Below are 15,698 nucleotides of genomic sequence, written 5' to 3'. Positions count from 1 at the left end.
AAAATGCTAGGATTACAGGCATGAGCCACTTACCCAACCTCTTATTAAAAAAAAAAAGTTTGGCTGGGCGCGGTGGCTCACGCCTGTAATCCCAGCACTTTGGGAGGCTGAGGTGGGTGGATCACCTGAGGTTAGGAGTTCGAGACCAGCCTGACCAGCATGGAGACACCCCATCCCTACTAAAAATACAAAAATTAGCTGGGCATGGTGGCGCATGCCTATAATCCCAGCTACTCAAGAGGCTGAGGCAGGAGAATTGCTTGAACCCTGGAGGCGGAGGTTGCAGTGAGCCAAGATCGCTCCACTGCACTCTAGCCTGAGCAATAAGAGCAAAACTCCATCTCAAAAAAACAAAAACAAACAAACAAAAGTGTATGTTGTCTGTTTACAAGATGAGTTGTCTGTCTGAAATAAGGGCAACTGCAACTGCAGACCTCAATATATGGTACACATCAAGCAATTCAACTTTTTGCCTGTAATCTCAGGACTTTTCTCTGCTTCTTGAGAGCACCTCCAGCATCACTAGAGGCTCTCCTCACAGGCTTCATAGTGTTATTCAGTGTTCACAGTATTGCACTAACCATGACGAAAAATATGCAAGAACTGAGAGAGATCACTTTTTACTGCAATAAACAATTTACTGAAGTGATGAAGTGCTCATGTAGAGATGATCAGCATTACACAGCATTTCTGTTTGTTTGTTTTGTTTTGTTTTTTCAGACAGAGTCTTGCTCTGTCGCCCAGGCTGGAATGCAATGGCATGATCTCGGCTCAATGCAACCTCTGCCTCCCGGGTTCAAGCGATTCTCCTAACTTAGCCTCCCAAGTAGCTGGGATTACAGACACATGCCACCACACCTGGCTTTTTGTATTTTTAGTAGAGACGGGATTTCACCATGTTGGCCAGGCTGATCTCGAACTCCTGACCTCAGGTGATTCACCCGCCTCGGTCTCCCAAAGTGGTGGGATTATAGGCGTGAGCCACTGCGCCCAGCCTACATAGCATTTTAAGTGTATATCTGCAACGCTTGAGCTTACAACAATAGAAACAGGAGGTGGCTATGAAATTATTACAGTAGTACAGTATGTACTACAGTTAATTTTATGCAGATACAATTTAATATTGCATCTTTATGTATTCTGCATTTCTCTTGACTATGAGTAGTACCATGTATGGTCTGTGTTTGTGTGTGTATGTTTTGATAAATTTTAACTTTTTATAATAGATTTGTGTATATTTTATGGTCGTAAATGATAAAATAGACTTGTATCTACATATATTTTATGGATTCATGACATACCTAACTTCAGTTTTTTTTTAATACTTCTAGGCTATGTAGTTTGTCTCCAAGTATTTTCAAATTGTCACAAATCTCCAAAAAATTTTCCAATGTATTTATTGAAAAAAATCCACATATAAGTAGATCAGTGTAGTTCAAATCCACGTTGTTCAAGGGTCAACCGTAATCTTATATTTCTGCTTTTATCTGCTTAATATCTATTTTCACCATTAGAGTGCATACTCAGTGAAAGTCTGTTTAGTTCATGACTTTATTACCTAGTGCCTTTCCCAGTGCTTTACACAGAGTTGGCACTCAATAAATATTCGTTAAATGAATGAAGGCTTTAAAAAAGCAGAGTTGCAGTAAAATATTAGCATACAGAGAACTTAATTATATTGCAATATTGGTCCTAGAGCTCACAGTATCTATGCCAGTAAAATACATGGATCCTTTTCCATAAAGAAAGTATGTACCTAAATCCACAGATTATGACTGACACTTAATAAACTCAGTGATTTGCCTTACCAGTCCTGCGTGGGAATAGCTAAATCCTGCTTCTCGGGACACAGACCAATTGGCATGCTCTTCAATCACTGACATATCTGGGAACTTTACCACACTGCTGAACCAGTCAAACTCCAACTCTAAGCATGGAGTTTCCTAAGAGATGGAAGAAAAGCTATTATATATACACAAGAGAGAAGGCTTGACTGCCACTATAGTCAATATAAATTAGACTGTCATCTAATTTATGACAATAAAAACCTTACTTTATTTGGATTTGATCCAGTAACACCAATAGGGTTCAGCAAATCTTCTAATCCATGAGGTACTGGCCAAAGATTCAAAGCCATTTTTCCAGATACTAGAGTGTCTGTGTAATCAAACAAGTTTATATTTCCCCATGCCAATGGACAGTGTTCCTTAAAAAACAAAGAAAAATACTCACTAGTCTAAATTATAAAACACATTTCAAAACACTTTTCTTCGCCAGAAAGGAAAATTCAACAATCATCTCTATAATAATGGGAATATAATATCTAAAAAAAAAAGTTGATTTTTCAAAGCTTAAGCCCGTTCTTTCCTTTTTCCCCATTTGAAATTACATGTATTTTAATTATAAACAGAAAATATGAACCAAAGCAAGCATGAGATATTTGCATACAATGCCTGTTATATAGTCACTTTGCATTTTTAAAAATGGTATCAATAAGAACTCAAAACATATTCATCATAAATAAATTCCTGAAGCTCTCCCAAGGTATTCTTCTATATTTGTTAAAAATTTAAAAATAGGTTTGATTTATTAATATTTTCTTAAATAAAAAATAACATCCATTTTGTCAAAAAATTCAATCAGTGGTATAATCAGGAGTTTTTAAAGGTAAACATAATTCATGGGAAGGGGAACATCACACACTGGGACCTGTCGTGGTTGAGGGGAGCGGGGAGGGATAGCATTAGGAGATATACCTAATGTAAATGACAAGTTAATGGGTGCAGCACACCAACATGGCACATGGATACATATGTAACAAACCTGCACGTTGTACACATGTACCCTAGAAACTAAAGTATAATAAAAAAAAGAAAAAAAAAGATTTACTTTATTTATACATGTTTTATTTGTCAAATAAACATCTATCTTTACCTAAAAAAAAAAAAAAAATAAATAAATAAAAAAAGATAAAGGTAAACATAATTGTTCCTTTTGAAATACTTTACCTCTTTAGCACCCTTTCGGCCTTTAACAGAGCAAATGGAAAGGCAAAGTCGAGCAGCACGAGGAAGGTCAGGAATGTATATATCATAATTCAGCCATTCATTCCACCTATGTAAAATTTTAAAGAAAAAATAATGTATCAAAAAAAGTCTTCATCCAAAGTATATAAATGACTCCTACAAATCACCAAGAAAAAGATCAACCAAATGACAAACAGGCAAGAGACTGTTTGGAAAGGCACTTTATACGATCATATTCAAATAGTTAAACACGAAAAGGGAGTCATTATTAGTCATACAGAAAATGAAAATGAAAATCTTATGGAGATATCACTATACATAAGAATGGCTAAACTATAAAGACTGATGATGCCAAGGGGTGGTAAAGTCATGCAGTAATAGGAAATTTCATACACTAAAGAGTATGGGGGTATAATTTGTTACAACCAATTTGGAAAGCATAATCAAATAAAAGTGAGCATATGTATTCCCTGTGACCCAGGTCCAATTCTAGGAATAAAACCACAGAAATGTGTGCATTTGTTAAAAGCAGAAGACATGGGTATTTATTTACTTTGTGACTGAACTATACAACTATGGTTTGTATACTTTTATGCATGTGTGCTATATACGTCACTAAAAAACTTATTTATATTTATAATATATACATAATATAAATACATATTATGAATATATATTATTTATATATATGTAATTTTGCTCATAAAAGTCGAATAGAAAAGGAAAACTAAACAAGGTAAAATGAGATTTCCTATTATGATTATATTTAGTTACTTTCATACATAATATAGTTTTATCCAAAGGAATCCACTAATCTAAATAAATCAGTAGGTAAATAAAGTGATGGATACATAAAGTATTTGAATTGAAGAATTATTTTATAAAAGGTAATAAAACTTCACATTCATAAGGGAAGAATAAAACACTGCTACAAAAAGTGAACAAGATAAAAAAATTATTCAAATTTTAATGACAAATTTCCTCAATTTACTGGGTGCTACATGTGAAATTATGTCTGTCTTTGGTGAACATATTTGTAAAGAACCACATACAATAAACAGTTTTGTATTTTAAAATAACATTACAATAACGGATAGAGTATGGGCTCAGAAATCAGACTGGAGTAGAATCTTATTTCCCCTTTTTCACTAACTGTGTGACCCTTGCTTTGTCTTTTGCCTCCTCTATGAAATGGGACTAATAATAGTACCTACCTTTATAAGGCTGATAACTATCTCATAAAATTAAATGAGATAACACAAGCAAAGGAATTAGAATAGCAACTGGCCCATGATAGAAGCTCATATGTTAGACAGTAACTTTAAAAACTTTTCAAATGTCTTCTTTATCATTCTGGTCTAATCTTCATTATAAATAAAGTAATTCTTAATCAACAATAAAACAGTATAAAAATTCTATTTTTAATTAGCCAAACTAAGTAATAAACTTCATCAGTGAAATAAGTTCCATTTATTCTAGTATTTTTGCTCAAGTATGGACAAAGATTATTTAAAATATGATCTATTTATAGAAAGAAGACACATTTAAAATGGGGAAATTTGGCAAGAATTCTAAAGGTAAAAGAAACAACAAATGTTATTATTATTATTATTTTTTAGAGATAGGGTATTATGTGCCCAGGCTAAAGTGCAGTGGCTATTCACAGGCATGACACAGTGCATTACAGCTTCGAACTCCTGGGCTCAAGCGATCCTTGCCTCAGCCACCCTTAGCCTCCTGAGTATCTGGGATTTCAGATGCATACTACCATGCCCAGTAATAAATAGAATTGTAGAAACACATAGAGAAAAATGTTATGGGACTTAAGTCCACAATGATTTAAAAAAAATTAGGCCGGGTGCGGTGGTTCACACCGGTAATCCCAGCACTTTGGGAGGCCAAGGTGAGCGGATCACCTGAGGTCAGGAGTTCAAAACCAGCCTGGCCGATATGGTGAAGCCCCATGGGTACTAAAAATGCAAACATTAGCTGGGCATGGCGGTGGGTGCCTGTAATCCCAGCTACTCAGGAGGCTGAGGGAGAGGTTGCAGTGAGCTGAGTTTGTGCCATGCACTCCAGCCTGGGTGACAGAGCAAGACTCTGTCTTAAAAAAAAGAAAGAAAAAGTACCAGACTTTTTATTACTCCGAAATCTTTAGAAGTGCTCATAAATTAATAATAAGTGTTCTATACTCTTTCTAAGAGAGCTATGTCCTACCAATCTACTTGTTCAGCCCTATGCTAACAAAATAAAGCACGTTTCTCTTTTCTTCTAAAGTTCATCCATCCCACAACACACAAACACACACACATATACACACGCTCAATTAAGTTCTTTGTTTCTAGAAAATGGTTGTGTGTGTGTATATAGTCCAAATTGATTCTGATTTTGGGAGATACTCATAACATGAAGAAATCATAAAGCATCTAATTTATCTAGCATAAAGGAAGATTTGAAACAAATAGTAAGAATTTTTAAAATCTACTTTTCTATCTTTTTAATAACTTCATATTCACTTATCTGATTTTTTGTTTTTGTCAGCACAGAAAAGTTTAAGAAGTTTACTTACATTTTCACACTACTACCATAAATACTTCACCTTTTAGACTACAGAATGCTTAAAGACAAATACAGACCCTTCTAAATAGCTATTTTACTAAAATTTCAACATTTTAATCATATATTATTAAACAAATTTATCTTTTACTTTTTTTTTTTGAGTCAGGGTATCACTCTGCCCCCCAGACTGGACTGCAGTAGTACGATCATGGCTCACTGCAGTCTCAACCTCCCTGGGCTCAGGTGATCCTCCCACCTCACCCTCCTGGGTAGCTGGGACTATAGTTACACACACCACGATCCCAGGCTAATTTTTTGTATTTTTGGTAGACTGTGTTTTGCCATGTAGCCCAGGGTGGTCTCAGACTCCTGGGCTCAAATGATCCATCTGCCTTGGCCTCCCGAAATGTTGGGACTATAGGCATGAGCCACCACGCCCAGCCTATCTTTTACTTTTATAAAGCTAGTTTAACTTTTGGTACGTGAAACAGATAGCTAGGATAATTCTATCCAGTATTATTCTGGGGTCTTTGCTTGGGGCTTGTTGAACTCCTTGGATTGATAGGTTTATAGTTTTTACCAAATATGAAAAAATTCTGGCTATTATTTTCTAAAATGTTGTTTTTCTTTTCCTCCTACAACCACCCCACTAATCAGTGTGAGGCATACGGTATGAGTGGGATATAAACTCTTGTTTTGGCAAGAATTTAAAAAGATCCTGGCCGGGCATGGTGGCTTATGCCTGTAATCCTAGCACTTTGGGAGGCCGAGGTGGGTGAATCACCTGAGGTCAGAAGTTCAAGACCAGCCCGGCCAACATGGTGAAACCACTCTCCACCGAAAATACAAAAAAATTAGCTGGGCGCAGTGGCACGTGCCTGTAGTCCCAGCTGCTCGGGAGACTGAGGTAAGAGAACTGCTGAAACTTGACTGTACTCCAGCCTGGGCTACAGAGTGAGGCTTCGACTCAAAAAAAAAAAAATCCTGAAGTTGTTTGTTGTCACAATCTCATTTCTGACCTGAATGATATGCTTTTTGACCTACAATGGTTTATGCAGGCTGAGGAACTATCTTCCTTCCCTGTGGCAGACAAGGCTACCATCTCTTTGAACTTTACATAGGCTCTAGAAGGGTGGCAATCTTTAGCAACAAGACCAGAACTTTTTCTTGAATGTCTTAGAACTCAGTCTAACTTCATTATGAGATTTACTTCAGGAGGAGTCACTAGTTAGCTCTATTGTTATTTTATTATAAAGTCCAGTAACAATTTGAGTTATCTTGAAATATTACTGCTATTATATTCAGGGGTACTCTTATTCCAAAATGAATCTATAGAGAGAAGCAAAGAAATGCAGGATAGTGAGCTATTGGATTATACTACTTTTTATTTCTTCATCACATCCAGGCAGTAATAATTTAAAATCCTCCCCATAACTCCCTCTCCCCCTAATAAATTAATTTGCTCCAAAAGACCCTTTATTTGAATGTCATAAATATCTATTCTTGGGAGTGACTTGAAGGAAACTGCCTCAGGGTAGTTTGGTTATGGAGTTGTTTGCCAACTCTTACTTCTCCTTCATGTGAATGATGATGGAGACAGGAAAAGAATAAAATGCTAGGTTTTTAATCTAATGTGGGGAATCATTAGCATAAAATTGTAAGCATACTCTGCTCTCTCTTTGATACAATGAAAAGAGACAATCAGAAACTATTCTGATAAAACTTTAGACAGAATCAATAAAATAATCCTGTGACTGATACTCATTTGACAGAAAGTCTTGCTGGTCTATATATACATTTCTGGTTAATTTATTAAAATATAGCTTGTATAAAGCTAATGATGAAGTATAAAAAATATATATATTTTTTTGAGATCAGATCTCACTAAGGCTGGAATGCAGTGGCACGATCATAGCTGACTGCAGCCTGGAACTCCCAGGCTCAAGCAATTCTCCTGTCTCAGCCTCCCTAATTCCCTAATGGCTGGGACTACAGGCACGTGCCATTGTGCCTAATTTTTTTTTTTTTTTGAGATGGAGTCTCGCTCTGTTGCCCAGGCTGGAGTGCAGTGGTGTGATCTCAGCTCACTGCAACCTCAGCCTCCCAGGTTCAAGAGATTCTCCTGCCTCAGTCTCCCGAGTAGATGGGATTACAGGCACCCACCACCCTCTGGCTAATTTTTTAAATTTTTGGTAGAGTTGGGGTTTCACCATCTTGGCCAGGCTGGTCTCAAACTCCTGACCTTATGATTCACCCGCCTCAGCATCCCAAAGTGCTAGGATTACAGGCGTGAGCCACCGTGCCTGGCTGGTGCCTAGCTAATTTTTAAGAAAAACTTGTTGTAGAGATGGGGTCTTGCTTTGTTGCCCAGGCTGGTCTAAAAAAAATACTACTTTTATTGATCACACTGCTAAACACTAATATAACCTTTGGAAATATAAGTCTATATACTTCCTCACCTGGGATTGGAACAAGGTACTCTTTGAGTGTTCACATTGTCACATAAGGGTTCTCCTCCATGGTAGATACCTGTTCGAACATAGATCTAAAAGAAAAAAGTATGTATTTACTAATGTATACACTCAACATACACATATGCACACACTAGATAGAATCAAATATAAAACCACGGAATTTTTGTTCAGATCTAGCTTGGCTCTCCTTTTCTTCACATATATAATAAGTTAATACTGATGTAGAGTCTTCACCAAAATTAGTTGCTGCCTTCATCCACTAATAACAATGGAGACGTCAGACTACTAAAACATAAATATAGGTCCACAATCCCTTTAAGGCAGGTATGTAATTCAGAGCTTCCATATTTTAGAAAGCTAAATTAGTAAACGTACTTACTAAATACTACTTCCTTAGCTGATGAAGCAGTACCTCATAAAGACATTAATATTTCTTTAATAAGATACATGAATATTTATACTAAGTGGGGTTAATAAAGATTATAAAAACCCTCACTTGGCCGGGCGCGGTGGCTCAAGCCTGTAATCCCAGCACTTTGGGAGGCCGAGACGGGCGGATCACGAGGTCAGGAGATCGAGACCATCCTGGCTAACACGGTGAAACCCCGTCTCTACTAAAAATACAAAAAACTAGCCGGGCGAGGTGGCGGGTGCCTGTAGTCCCAGCTACTCCGGAGGCTGAGGCAGGAGAATGGCGTAAACCCGGGAGGCGGAGCTTGCAGTGAGCTGAGATCCGGCCACTGCACTCCAGCCTGGGCTACAGAGCAAGACTCCATCTCAAAAAAAAAAAAAAAAAAAAAAAAAAACCTTCACTTAAGGTTGGCTCAGGTCTTTCTGCCAAATGAATTCTGTAAAACTTTTGATTTTAAGAACTAGAATTGTGAATATTAGAATTATTAACAAAGGACTGTGAGCTGTATAATAGCTAAGGTAGATGGAAGCTCAAGTAAAATTCATGATATATTTTTACATTCGGAGATTTGGGTGTTCTCCTAACCATCTGAAAACATACTACAGGTCAACAGATTACTGCATAGTTCAAGAAAAAGGTTATATAAAATAAATTCTATAAAATAATAAGCATTAGCATTTGACTTTACCTTATCAATGTCTCGAATATTTACATTCACGTAGGTTGCACAAAGAATTTTTATTCTGAGTGCACTATTTATAACCCAAAGGGATTTTGTAGATGTTTCTCCATTCATATATGGTGTAGCTGTGGAAATGCGTCTGGAATAAGATGGCATTGTAAAACAGTCCATTGGCAGTTGAGAATAAAGGCTTTCTTTAGCCATCAACATCAAATTGGGCATCCTCCCAAGCATTATACAGCTTCTTATATACTGTAAGAGATTAAGAGGGCAAGCCATTTCCTGTAAGATTTTTCATTTTAAAAGTAACATGTAAGAGTATTATGAGAATGTACATATTAATCTGCAAAGGCGATAAACATTATAGACCACATTTATTAGTAGTTGCTATAACATTTAAAATACTAACATTTAGGATTTAGGTTGAAGCACAAGATCAACCAAACACTTCTGAATATAAATTGCATCAAGAAAAAAATTAAGGTCAACTTTTGAAACTATAGTTCTACCCTTAACTGGAGGCCAAAAAAGGAATTAAAAACAAGGATCATGGGATACTCATTATGAAAACATTGTATTTGGTAACAGAAAAGCAGTATCACTTAGGACACCTCTGTCATTCAATCTATTAAGTCATATTGATGTCCCATCCAAAGGCTGCTGTTCACTTGCTTTTTTGTCCAAATGTACTGAGAAACATTAGTTTTGCTAAAATTAAAACAAAAAAAACACAAATAGTGGAGACCAGTAATATTATGGATAAATATTTACAAAAAATACTAAATACACTGGTCTGAATTTCGAAATGGTAATTAGGATAGAGATTTTTAATATAAATGTTACTGTATACGCATTATTTTCCTACCCGTAAGCCCCACTAGACAATAAGCAACCTGAAGGCCAGGACCAAGTTTTATTTGGTATTGTAAATTAGTACTTGACATATGCTTGGCACAAACATAGTTGCTTCTTATAGGTATTTATTTAATAAATATAAAAAGAGAGTAGGAAAGTACCAATAGAATATCTTAACAGTAGGTCATGGATTTTTTGAAATGTCTATTTCAATCCATTCCAGGGTCACTGGTTGGAGGGGATAAAAATCACGAAATAGGCTGGGCATAATGGCTCATGCCTATAATCCAAGCACTGTGGGAGGCCGAGGTGGGAGGACTGTTTGCGCCCAGAATTAGAGACCAACCTGGGCAATATAATGAGACTTTGTCTCTTAAAAAAAAAAAAAAAAGAAAGAAAAAAAATTTGCTGGGCATGGTTGGTGGCACATGCATGTGGTCCCAGCCACTTAGGAGGCTGAGGTGAGAGGATTGCTTGAGCCTGGGAGGTTGATGCTGCAATGAGCCATGATCATACCACTGCATTCCAGTCTGAGAGGCAAAGCGAGACCCTGTCTCAAAAAACAAACAAACAACAACAACAACAACAAAACCCATGAAATAGCTGTATTTGGGAGCTAGAGTAACTGCCAACATTTTCAGCCTCTCAAATGAATTAATCACAGAATTAAAAGAATAAACTTACAAATGGTATTTACTAATATTACTTATCAATAAGTATATTCTAAAAATACAGATACTTGGTTGGGCACGGTGGCTCATGCCTGTAATACCAGCACTTTGGGAGGCCAAAGCGGGTGCATCATGAGGTCAGGAGATCAAGACCATCCTAGATAACACGGTGCAAACCCTGTCTCTACTAAAAATACAAAAAATTAACCAGGTGTGGTGATGCGCGCCTGTAGTCCCAGCTACTCGGGAGGCTGAGGCAGGAGAACGGTGTGAACCTGGAAGGCGGAGCTTGCAGTGAGCCAAGATCATGGCACTGCACTCCAGCCTGGGCAACAGAGCGAGACTCCATCCCCGCCTCAAAAAAAAAAAAAAAAAAAAGATACTCATCCTCAATGTGATTACTTTTTAAATTAAAAATTAGTATTTTGAAACTTGTTACTCACCTTATACTGACTCAGAGGATATTTTTCTAGGAAGTATTCATCACATCCACACACTTTTAAAATATACTTGCCCTGATATTCTAAAACACAGAGTTTTAGCTGTTCAGAGGATAGCAACATACTTCGAGTTTTTTTCCTGATTGCTTCAGCAATTACTTGTTCTGGTACACAGTCATGGTTGATTTTCAGAGTATACTTCTGCTTGTCATTATTTGGAGAAACTATTACCCAAATCACCACTATTATTTGCCCTATAACAGGAAAACATTATTAGATGCAATCACCATATCTCTTTCATTTTTCAAGGGAAAAATTTCAACAAGTGTGCACTATCATTACTTTATCCATATCAGAAATGCTTTTTAATCAGCCCAATTAAAACTAGGTAAGTATCAGTAGAAATAGAAAATGTTCATATCTGAGCGGGCTGCCAGACCATTCCCAACTCTCATGTTTTATGACAAGCACACAAAACTGTGACAAGTGGGTCACAAGTATCTGAGACCAAACTAATTTCCATTCTAAACTGTATGACATTACTGCATGGGTACTGCCCCTGTGAACAGTGATTCATGATGGTATCAAAGGTTCGACAGTGCCTAAGGTGAGTTTCTGGTAACCATGGGAAGTAAAGAAAGAACCAACGGAGGCTTAAAGATGTTGAATTAGAATGACAGAAAATGTGAGGGAGGAAAGGTAAGAAAATCAAGAGGGGAGAGGAAATGGATTGTCTAATTTTCTCCTTTTAAGATTAACTAAGCCAAGAGGCCAAAAAAAAGAAAAGAGAAAGATGGAGAAAATGGGAAGACAAACTATGTAGAGAGGCTTGGGTGTTCACAGTAAATTTCTTTCAAGTTGTCTATATGTTGAAAATTTTTCACAAAAAATGCTGGGGAAAATGAAAAAAGCATTTCACTTAAAAATATATGCTAGAATAGAATTTTGAAAGATCTTATGTTGCATTAAACTACTTTGAAAAATACGGATAAAATAGTAATAAGATGTCTTAACTTAGTCTACTGATAGAATTTGATATTTAATAGTGTGTGTGAGTTAACTCAAACTGATAATTTTACTTTGTTACCCTCAAAAATAGACATTTATCTGATACAATGACATGTATTTCGAAAACAATATAGTTTATATAGTTTCCTGTTCACTTAATTCTAGAAACTGATACATTAAATGTCAAAAATCTACCTATATATTATCACTCATGATCAGAATTATTGCATTTAATATTTAGGAAAATTACTTATTTTTTTCTGGTGTATTTATGATATGTAACAACAAGAATGTATAAAGTTCTCCCAAAATTTCATGAAATGTTTCTATTTATACTTGTTTTTATTTATGAAAAGATAATCAGCTCTAATTCTGAATCCTAAAAAATAGTAAATTTCAAACTCATACTTCTTCCGCTTTATAGACAATCTACCAAGAAATCAGTATCATATTCATACAAAAATTCAACCAATAAATATTGATTGTACACAATTTGTATTTAGCACTCAACTATGTCTTGTCAGTATAAGCAGTCCCTGCCTTCAAGCAGCTTACTATCTAGCTGGAAAAAAAAAAAACCAAAAAAGACTATACAAAGATTTAGGCACAGGTAGAAGACTGCACTATAGTAACGATTAGAGTAGATTAGTCATTTTCTTACCTTTATCTAATTTATTATATATGTGCTTTGGCAATTCTGGCGAAGATTCTACATTTGGAGGATAGACATACATTGCTCTACTATGAGGTGAATTGAGATCCCTAAGATCCACAGCTTCTTTACAAACATTCAGAATATTTCTTCGGAAGTCCTGTACTTCTGGATCTTTAACCATATCAAATTCACACACTGGCATGCCAATAGCAAAACCTTTAATAAAATTACATAAAGAATATATCATTCTATTACATACATAGTATGAACATGTTTTTTTACAAACAGGGAACTCTGTAGATTTGGAAGATGACAACAGAGTAAAAAAAGTACCTCTAGGTGAAACATTTTTGATGAATGCATATATATTAAGAGTTGATAAAGTCCCAAATATTTTTAATACATAAAAAATAGTATATTCAGCAATTTAGAGCAAAGGCAGCAAACATTCCTATCAATCATTTTTAAAAGAATAACAAAATTGAGATATAACAAATCTAAGTCATCCTCCAAATGATATTTCTTAAATAAAACCTTATGGAATAATATCAAGGTGTTAAAAATAGTTCCATAGTTCGATAGTAAAACATACTTTAGATTTATAATGATTTTTATTTAGAAAGCTATTTAAGATTACAAAGGGATTGGTTTAAACAGAAATATTTTAGTAAGAGACAACAGTTAAGGTTCATAGTGATTTGCATTTTAGAATAGGATACTGTATCATACCAATTTCTCGATTGAGGATCTTTTCTTCACGGTTGCCTACTGGTTCAATTACTTTTAAAAAGGGTTGAAAAAGCCGAAGGTCACAAAGTCGTCTTGTTTCATCAAAAAATTCTTCCCTTTCTGCTTCTTGGGTAACACTTACGAAAATGTAAGAAGACTCATCTTGAAGAAGTTGATGGAGGGGGTATTTTCTTGCTTCTTTAAATAGTTCATGCTTTATGGTTATTAATGTAGCCTCACGGAGGCATTCTAAAGTCACTATCATTCCATTTGGTAGTAAACATTCTACTAGGATTCTTGGGGGCATCAAGTGGATGCCCCACAGTTCACCTGATGATGGTCGTGGAGGCATTGTTCTGATTTTTTGCAGGTTTTACATATAAAACTACTTTAAAGAATTAGACGTATGGTTGTCCCAAAGCAGAAACCTAAATCAAAGAAGGAAAACGTAAGTTAAAAGAGATACAACTACAGAATACATTTGTAAAATTGCTAAAATGTAAAAACTAATTTTCCATGGTTTGACGTGATTAGGCTAAGTAGTAATAATTCATCTTAAATATTTTAATCGAGACTGTTGCTCTAAATTAGGCTATAAAGAATTTATTTCAGCAGAGATTAGAAAAACCACTTGTATTTAATTAAATTTAATAAAGTCATTTAAGAAAACATTATATATATTTGAGTGGATTTTCTAAGTCAGGTTTCATCAAGCCAGAGATAAGGCTATGGGAAGAATGAAAAGTAAGCTGCAATTCAACCCAAAATTCCCGTTGCATATCACCTTTATTATTCTCTTCTATCTTATGGAACAACAGAATTTAGGCCAGAAAGAATCTTTTAGATCATGGGTCCACTGCTCTTATTTTAAAATAAGTAAAACCATGCCTAGAGAAGTCAAATCCTTTTCCTTTTTCACTCTCTGCCCTCATTTCACTCTCTGCCTCATGTAATAATGAGAAATTTTATGGCTTAGTCTTTTCTTTCTTAAATCAATCTTTGTAATTTTCCTTTTTCTTTTTGTATTGATTCTTATCTAGGTGATATCTTAGACATTCTGTTCTTAAAGTATGATTTAGGTATATATTCACAATATTAGAAAGTGTCATCAATGATTTTTCCTTGAAGTATGAGGATGAATTTGTAATGATCTACCTACTTTCTCAAATAACCCAGTCCTAACACTTCTGACTGAAATGAATCTACACGTAAATAAGATCCATGACTCTCTTTGTCAGTGCCATGTTCCAATCAGTTTGTAATATTTTAAAAACTATTAAGTATTAATTATGAGTTGAAGGCCCTTAATTTTTTAAGACATCAACAATCCTGGGGGTCTTTTAGAAGATATTATCAAAATCCATAAAACACAAGTTTACTTTTTGCTGTTTATATTTTCTTTTATTCAGTGAGTGAAACTGTAAGAGTATATCAAAAGGCAAAGTGAGAGATACCAAATAAGAAAAAAAAGAAAGTTAAGCTACAGAAATGAATCAAAAAGGCCCAGATAATCTACTATATTTGATTAGTCTATCAGGACTTGTAGGTAACAGCTATAAATGACACTGCTTATGCACCAAAAGTGCATTGGTGCTATCCCCAGGACTATGTTGGGTGTGGGAATCGAATGATGAATAATATAGACATGGCCCTTGCCTTCACAAGACAAAGCAAAGAATATGAAGATTATGTGTATGCTGTGTGTGGGGTAATTAAATTCACACTTACAAAACAGAATAAATGCTATCCTGGAGAAGTGCCAGGTTATATAAAAGCACATAACACGGTCATCAAGTTTGGGGTGGGAAGGTTTCCCATAGTAGGTAACATAAACTTAATCCTTTAAAGATAAGCAGCCAGGTGCAGTGGCTCACATCTCTAATTTCAGCACTTTGGGAGGCTAAGGCGGGTGAATCACGAGGTCACGAGTTCGAAACCAGCCTGACCAACATGGTGAAACCCCGTCTCTACTAAAAATACAAAAATTAGCTGCATGTGGTGGCACATGCCTATAATCCCAGCTACTCAGGAGGCTGAGGCAGGAGAATCGCTTGAACCTGGGAGGCAGAGGTTGCAGTGAACCTAGATAGCTCCACTGCACTCCAGTCTGGGTGACGGAGTGAGACTCCATCTCCAAAAAAAAAAAAAAAAAGGTAAGAGTTGAACAAACACAAGAAAGAGGAGAGG

General features: G+C 35.7%; 1 protein-coding gene across 4 annotated transcripts in view; it reads right to left on the bottom strand.

Annotated features, from left to right (window-relative positions):
- LOC105489973 (phosphatidylinositol-4,5-bisphosphate 3-kinase catalytic subunit alpha) overlaps positions 1–15,698 on the bottom strand; it is an 87,964-nt gene that overhangs the window by 24,095 nt on the left and 48,171 nt on the right. For all 4 annotated transcript variants that reach the window (XM_011755149.3, XM_071091285.1, XM_011755151.3 and 1 more), the window contains exons 2-9: positions 13,512–13,939; positions 12,789–12,998; positions 11,123–11,373; positions 9,160–9,405; positions 8,045–8,130; positions 3,009–3,114; positions 2,054–2,206; positions 1,809–1,943 (exon numbers count right to left, since the gene is read on the bottom strand). In XM_011755149.3, the coding sequence (XP_011753451.1) occupies positions 1,809–1,943; positions 2,054–2,206; positions 3,009–3,114; positions 8,045–8,130; positions 9,160–9,405; positions 11,123–11,373; positions 12,789–12,998; positions 13,512–13,863 (1,539 nt within the window). In that variant the 5' untranslated portion in view covers positions 13,864–13,939. The remainder of the gene's footprint in view (positions 1–1,808; positions 1,944–2,053; positions 2,207–3,008; positions 3,115–8,044; positions 8,131–9,159; positions 9,406–11,122; positions 11,374–12,788; positions 12,999–13,511; positions 13,940–15,698) is intronic.

This window comes from Macaca nemestrina, chromosome 2, assembly GCF_043159975.1.
Source record: "Macaca nemestrina isolate mMacNem1 chromosome 2, mMacNem.hap1, whole genome shotgun sequence".
NCBI lineage: Eukaryota > Metazoa > Chordata > Mammalia > Primates > Cercopithecidae > Macaca > Macaca nemestrina.
The sequence above is the reverse complement of the archived record's forward strand: the minus strand, read 5'-3'. Positions and strand labels throughout refer to the sequence as shown.